The 8,204-nt window shown below is 36.8% G+C and overlaps 1 protein-coding gene and 1 non-coding gene across 2 annotated transcripts; one reads left to right on the top strand and one right to left on the bottom strand.

Moving 5' to 3' along the window:
- Window positions 1-5,072: 5,072 nt before the first annotated feature.
- On the bottom strand, window positions 5,073-5,179 carry LOC145127945 (small nucleolar RNA R71). Its single transcript, XR_013716549.1, has one exon. It is a non-coding gene; the product is annotated as a small nucleolar RNA R71 (small nucleolar RNA).
- Window positions 5,180-6,182: 1,003 nt separating this feature from the next.
- On the top strand, window positions 6,183-6,611 carry LOC145127713 (uncharacterized). The gene has a single exon (XM_079062858.1). The coding sequence runs from the start codon at window positions 6,183-6,185 to the stop codon at window positions 6,609-6,611; it is 429 nt and encodes a 142-aa protein (XP_078918984.1).
- Window positions 6,612-8,204: the final 1,593 nt, after the last annotated feature.

Below are 8,204 nucleotides of genomic sequence, written 5' to 3'. Positions count from 1 at the left end.
TAACTTATTTGCTAAAGGATTAGTAATAGTGAACATGAACCTAATCACATTAGAAATCAGTAACCAAGGACATATTAATCCATTGCACTTGCCACGAAATCAACCATAGGAATAAGTGAATCGAAATCTAAACGAAACTCTCTTTTATATCTTTGAATCTAGTTGTCTTTTGTTTCTCCTTAGTTGTTAATTGTCTTTTGTTTAAGTGTTTAGTAATTGCTTAAGTTTCTAGTCTTGCAAAACTAGAGAAAACTCCTTTTTATTACTTGTTTTATTTAGGTAATACTAGTACTTATTTTAATTATTTACCGTTCCCTGTGTTCGATACCATACTTACCTGAACTAAAATGCTAATCGATAAGTACACTGCCTTTCGTGTGTTTGTCTTTGTGTTTAAGTTTGTAGGATTAAAACTAGTAAATTCCACACGTATCAATTGACCCAATTGATTACATTACTAGGAATTTATTTCGGTTTATGGTAGAAAACTCAGAGAGGGATTGTTGTACTTTTTGGTTAGGGCTAATGAAAAAGTTTGTATGTAAGTATGTAGTACCCTTACGGGTTTTGATGCAGTTTCTTTTGATGTAAAATACCCCACTTTTCCTCTCATAACCACATGTTTTAGGTGGTTCTAGGAGCCACAATGTAAACAAAAATCATATCATTACAAATGAAAATATGTAATTATATTATAAAGCAATGTGTTATATTATGTTCAACAGTGTGGATTCCAGAAAATAACTCTCGAGGTGAGGATGTAAACAAACTTATCTAATTATCGCTTACAATATCATGAATCATGACACGTCAATTTTTCATGAATCCTTACAAAATATACTAACTCTCGAGGTGAGGATAAGTCATCATTATATACGACTGGCCAAGGGCTTCAAGCAACTAACACCATTTTATGCTAACTCTATTAGAATCTAAATATGCCTCAAAGAAGAGTCACAAGGAGAAACCACGGAACCCAAGCATAACCAGTTACAATGGATTCAGCAGCCATTGAGGCTTTAATTTCTCAACGCATCGTAGATGCGTTAGCTAACTTTGAAGCTGCTACAAATACTGGATCCAGTCAGGATGGAGGAACTGGAGGTGACGACACCCAAGGTGATAACCGAGGTTCTTCACGGACTCGATCCTACAAGGACTTTATGAATTTCAAACCAAAAACCTTCTATGGTAATGAGGGAGTGGTCGGATTGACCATATGGATGAAGAAAATGGAATCTGTGTTTGAAATCAGATTTTGCATGGAAGATTGCAAGGTGAAGTTCATTGCTTGTACTTTGATAGACATAAATTTGACTTGGTGGAACACTTACACTAAGATTATGGTTGTTAGTATCGCCAACGCCATGCCTTGGAGCGAGATCAAGCAAATCCTGATTGACAAATACTATCCTCTGGAAGAGATGCAGAAGCTCGAGCAGGAGCTGTTGAATCTAACTATGAAGAAGGCTGATTTTGCAGCGTACACTAGTCATTTTAATGACCTTGCCAACCTTTGCCATGGATTAGTCACTTCCGAATACAAGAAGATAGAGAGATACACCTGCGTATTGCCCCAACCTATCTAATGGTTAGTCACTACTTCTAAACCAACCACATATGATAATGTTAAGCGGCTGGCTTTTAGCCTAACCAATCAAGAGATCTGTCGAGGTACCACGGTTTAGAAGACTGACCTCCCGACGTCAAGAAACAATACAAGGAAATATGGAAAGGATTATCGAGGGAAAGGAAGACAGACATCAAAAAAGAAGCTAGAGGCGGTGAAGGCCTATGCAGTCGTAACAACAACAACGACGACAACAACCAACCCGTCAAGGCCATATACGAGAAGGTTTCCAAGGTACGACCAGTATAATTACCATCACAAAAGTGTCTGTCATGTCTACAAAAATTATGTCAGGAAGGGTCACCTCACCAAGAATTATAGGGACCCAACACGCATGCTGATACCCGTAGTTAGACATGGCTATTCGAGACACGAATACACAAATCTGTGAGTGACACGACACGAATACACGATACGGATACTGTAACATCCCAAAAAATCATGATAAAAATTTTCATTTTTGTAAAACATTTCCACAACCCAAAATATAATCAATTATTGTACCAATACAAATCCATAAAATTAGTGTATCAAAATCTCTCAAAACATATATCAGTAGGAGGATGGGTATGATCATGCCTTCGCCTTGCCCCGGTCGTCCGATGTACCTGAAACCATAAAACCAAAAAGTATAAGCCAAAGCTTAGAAAGTTTCCCGACAATACCCTCCCACACAACACATATAGGATGCATGCATACAAGGATTACAACACAAGGCTGGACCGCCACCTAATCCTTCAACAATAAGTTAGACCGCTCCCGATCCTGCAGCATAAGTTGGACCGCTCCCTTAGGCCTTCTGTATCAACTGGACCGCCTAGGTATCTTGGCCTTCAACACAAAGTAAAACTACCTCAACCCAACCACATAATGTCAACATATGCAACCAATAAACAAAACCATTAACACATATAGTCATACAAATCTACCAGTCATAGCAAGCTGCTACAACATAGTAACATCCTATACATAAGGATACATAACACAAACTATTGGGTCGGACTTGGTGCCTTCGACCCACGAGTACAGTGAGGAAAACTCACACCAAAGTCTAGAAGACAACTAAACTGATCACTACTCCAAACATTAGCTCCACAGGTCACCTAGACAACAACCAGGGACCAAGTCTTAATCTACAACTCAATTACTCCATTTGAACTAAAGTCAAACTTGGTCAAAGTCAACGGTTTAGCGGTTGATATGTGCATATTTAACTATGTATTTAATGCATATTTCTAATACTATTAGCTATAATTATGATTATTTTAGGATAAAAGATGCTTATTATATTTGAAATATGTTTTGTAGCAGTGAAGACTTGCTCAGGATGAAAAGGAAGCAAACGAGGAGCTGGAAGCAAGAAATGGGAGCTAAAACAAAATAAGAAGAAGAGAATACTGAAGACCACGTCGTGGTGATCTCCAACACGACGTGGTGAATGGAAGGTTCGCAACCATCAGAGCTGACTCGGAGAATACGGGATTTACTCGAGGACCACATCGTAGTGGCGGTCAACCATGACGAGGTAATCAGATTTTGGAAATTATAAAAACCCGAACATTAGGGCGAATCCAAAGGCATGCAACCGGTTTTATGAGGAGAATAACGAATGAAAACCCTTATAAACCCAGAAGACGATCGAAAATAAAGTGTGAGCTCAAGGATTGAAGAAGATTTAGAAGAATTCCACATTAATCTAGTTGGTTTGCTAATCATTACTTATGTCTAGCTTATTTTACATGGATCTTATGTGTTTTTCTGCTACAATGAGAGGCTAAATACCTTCTACTTCTGTTTGGTGAAGATGAACTTGATCCATATGAGTTGATTTCGATTATTGGATGATTATTATTGATTTTACTTGTGTTTGATATTTAAACCCTAACATGTTTTAGTTCTAGTTTATATTGCTTATAAATCAGATTATGTGTGTTAATTGATCAAATTAATTGCATGAATTTGTCTCCTAATTTTTTTATGGTCATTAAATAATTAGAGATAGGATTAATCACATCTTAGATTAAGTAATTAAAGCTAGTAACTTTAACTGTGTTAGAGAGCATAATTCATATTAATTTATGCTTGGTTGCTTAACTTGATCATAGGAAAGTAACTATTATCGTTCACAGTCCCATTTATGCTTATTATCGATTTGGTGTTAGACTTGTGCATGATCATTTCTTGTTAATTCATAAATTGGTAGGCCTAGATATTTGATCGTAATAGCTACAAAATTGGTAATCAATATAATCCATCCATTAGAAATAAACCATAGGAGAAGGCGAAATCGGATCTAAGAAGAAGTATTCTTCTAATTCTTGAAGTGAATTTGTTTTCTTTGCTTGCTTAATTGTTAGTTGATAGTAAGTTCTTCTGATCTTGCAAAATCACTAAAAACCCCCAATCATAGTTTGTTTATTAATTTAATTAGAAGTAGTTAATTTATTTAACTAAATTTTGTTCCCTGTGATCGACACCTAACTTACCTGAGCTATTCTATAATCTGACTAGGTACAATGCATATAAGTGCATAGTTAGCCAATTAAGTTAGGTTATCAATTTAAAACGAGTAGGTACTATTGTGCACATCAAAGTTTTTGGCGCCATTGCTGGGGAACGACTTATTTGATTTATAGTTTAATTGCTTTTAGTTATTCGATCCTTTTAGTGGGGTAAAAACCGCAAAAAGTTACTTTGGTTGCACTAATTTATTTTATTTTTCTCTCTGTGGTGCAACCACGTCGTGGTCTCGTCTCAGTTAATTTCTAGTTTGGTGATTTATATTCCTTTTATGTGTTTTTGTTTTGTTTTGTTTTTATTGTAGTGATTTATGAACCAAGGATCTAAAACTCCAATAGTTCCACCACTTCCAGATCCAGAATCAGCTTTTCATAAAAAGAAGAATAAGAAAGATAACGAGTCAACAAGAACTTTTCAATTGGAAAATAGATTTGAAAGTTTTGAGAAGACGCCTGATAAGAACGCAATTGGATACGATCCAAAAACATCTACCGAATAAAGTTCAGACGAGGAAGAGATAAAAAGCGAGGTTGAAGAGATATCCGATATCAGGAGAATAACGATGGGAAATTACAAGAAGAGGATACATGAAGAACATGGACCAGGTCTTGTCCCACCCGAGATACCAGCTAAAAGAAGTTTTGAGATCAAGGGACATATTCTATCGATGCTCAAGGATATACCTTTCTCCGGGAAAGAGTATTAAGGTGCATTCAAGCATATTGATGAAGTTGAGGATATTGCCAACTACTTCAATGTTCCTAATGTGCCTAGAGAATCCGTTCTACTTAGGTTGCTTTCGGTGACATTTACCGGTGAAACCAAGGTTTGGTTGAAGTCCCTTGCACCCGGATCCATTACCACGTGGACAAATCTTTGTGATGCTTTTATTGAGAAATTTAGTCCACCTTCAAAGATCTCCAAGCTCAAGAAGAAGATTGCTAATTTTCAACAAGAGGTTGGATAGTCATTGTATGAAGCATGGGAGAGGTACAAGGGCTTTCTTAAAAGTTGTCTTCAACGTGATCTTAATTTCCAACAAGAAGTGTCCATTGTCTATGATGGAGTGAATGTCACAACAAGACAACTTCTTGACTTTCAAGGGACACTAATGAAGAAGGATCCAACAACTATTAAAGAATTTATTGAAGAGTTTGCAAAGCACTGACGTGAGTACCATAACCTAAAAGAGGATGTTACTAGAGGTAAAGGAGATGGAGGGAACGAGAACATGGCTGCAATTTTGGAAAAGTTAGAAAATATGGATAGGTGAATGATGAAATTGGATCAATTGATCCATGCCATAAGAGTTGGGTGTGATAAATGTAGTGAACCACATTTGACCAAGGATTGTGATTTGGATGAAAATGGGAACAAGAAGGCACAAGTGCTCTACTCAAGTGGTGATAAGTATGATCAAGATTGGAGGAAACCCAAAAAGGAGTGGTTACCATATGAAGAGCACAAGAAGCAAAAAGATGAAAAATATAGACAAACCAGTCGAGGTTTCTTCCAAAAAGAGCAACCACCACGCGAAAAGAATATGGATTTTGAGTAGGTACTTCATAGGTTTATGGAAGCATCTGAAAAAAGACATGATACTATTGATTATAATGTGAGAAATCATCAAGCTTCCATCAAGAACATGGAGACTCAACTTGGGCAACTAACAACACTTGTCAATGAGAGATTACCACCTAGAAATCAAGACCAAAACTAACAACCTAATGTATTGGCAATCTACACTAAAGGCGAGGTTCGTTCGAAGCCATTTATGACCCATGAAACAACTACTATACATCCTAATTCGTATTTGGAAGAAGAGAAGCCCAGAGCTGAAAGAGAAAAATGTGAACCGTGTTCTGATAATTCACCACGTCGTGGTCACGGGAGGAAAAAAATTCACCTCTTAATTTGTATCAGCCTCATTCTCCATTCCCATCTCAAGAACTCAAGCATTCTCTGGAGCCGAAACAAAAGAAGTTTATCGAACAAGTGCTTTCACTCTCGCTAAACGCCCCCCCTAAAATTAATGGCTAAGCTTCCAAAGTTTGAAAAGGATGTTATGACTAATAGGAAGGAGTTGGAAAAGGAATCAACCATAATGCTTAATGAGTTATTCTCAGCTGCAATCATCAATGGGTTGCCAATCAAGATGGGAGATCCAGTCCAACTAACTTTGTTTTGTGAATTTGGCAATTCTACTTCTATAAATGCTTTAGCTAATTCGAGGGAAAGCATTAACCTTATGCCATATTCTTTCTATAAAAAGCTTGGTTTACCAAGCCTACAATACACGAAGATGACACTTAGAATAGCGGATCTTACAATCACTAACCTACGAGGAATCGTTGAAGATTTGTTGGTGAAGGTAGGAAAGTTTGTTTTTCCAGTTGATTTTGTGGTTTTCGACATGAAGGAAGATGAAGAACTTCCCATTATTTTTGGAAGACATTTTTGAGTACCACTAGAGCTCTTGTTGATATTCATGATTCAAAGCTCACACTTCGTGTAGAAGATGAAGCTATTACTTTCGAAATGAGTCCAAAAGTGAGTCATGAAAAGCCAAGAGATGAAGTATCAAAAATGGATGATATGGAAGAAGACCTTAGTGAGCTAGAAGAAATTGAAAAGATAATGGAAGAAGAGTTGAAGGTTTGGGAGAAGACCCATGGTGACAAAGTTAAATGTTCTAAACCAAGAGCTTCAATTCCTATGACATTTGAGGTGATCACGTTTTCTACACCAAAGGTTCAAGTGGAAGAGCCAAGTGATGAAGTAGAAGATAGCTTATATGAAGAATTTGATATAATTGATGAAGACATGGGTGGAGAGTTAGAGGAGCCAATGATGGTTAAGATGGAGTTGGACAAGGAAGCTCCTAAAAAAGATGACAAAAAGAAGGCAAAGGAGAAAAAGCAAAGTAAAGGGGTAAAGCGTAAGTATGAAGATAGTGCCAAGAAAAAGAAGAAGGAGAATTCGAAGAAGGCATACATTCGAAGGGTTCAAGCATATAAATGTAAGTGGAAGGAGAAAAAGGAGGAAAGGGAGATCCCACTCCCAACCGCAACAACGTAGACTGGGAAGGAGTCCGGCTCACGACTCCTCAAAAAGAAGTGTTTTCGGGAGGCAACCCAAATTTTTAAGAGTTTGCATTTTCTTTTCCTTTTGATTTCTTTTTAGTTTTTCATTTTTATTTCTTGTTTAACCAATTGGTCATGTGTTTCTCTAGTCTTTTAATTTAATTTTGTAGTGTTAAAACAATACGTGAAGCAGTGAAGGAGAGTAATGGATGAAGAAGCCGTGCAATTTGTGAAGATTATAATTGAAGACCATGTTTCTGAATAAGTGTGGGGTTTCCAGTTGATGAAGAAACAAGTTTTTGAAGCATTTTACAGAAAGAAGACGTTGGAAATAATCCTAAGTTATTAAGAAGAACGATACATTACTTTGGATCTTGAAGATACTCTGATAAAATACCAGGACGTGGTATCACTAGACCATGTCGTGGCATTCGTATTTTTCCTAAATTAATTTCATCAGGACTATCACCACGACGTGGAGTCACTATACCACGCCGTGACGATCTTATTTTGCTCGATAGTTACGACTTCAAACTCCACACCATGATGTGGCGCTGTTTTCCCGTGTTGTGGCAGAGGTTCATCACACTTTTTGAAGATGGTTCTTTGCTTTATTTCGATCCGGAACGTTTGCTTTCATGAGAAAAGAGCCCAAAAATATTGTTTCTAGCCATTACAAGAGAAGTCCAAGCTTTACCACACAAGTTTCAGAATTCAATCTCAACACTACTACCCAAATGGAGTTTGTTCCAATTCTTCCTTTTTAATTATATGTTTTTTAATTGTTTTAGCATGAAATGGGGACATTGCATCATTTAAGTGTGGGGTAGGGGTTGAATATAGGAATCCAAACATTCTGATTATAAAATTGAAAAATGACTAGGATTTAAAAAAAATTATTAGAAAGATTTGAAATAATAATCTAAAATTGAATCTAGTTAAAAATTCTTATGTTGAGATCTATGTTTCTA

This window comes from Lactuca virosa, chromosome 7, assembly GCF_052849685.1.
Source record: "Lactuca virosa cultivar CGN04683 chromosome 7, Lactuca_virosa_CGN04683_v6, whole genome shotgun sequence".
Lineage (NCBI taxonomy): Eukaryota > Viridiplantae > Streptophyta > Magnoliopsida > Asterales > Asteraceae > Lactuca > Lactuca virosa.
The sequence above is the reverse complement of the archived record's forward strand: the minus strand, read 5'-3'. Positions and strand labels throughout refer to the sequence as shown.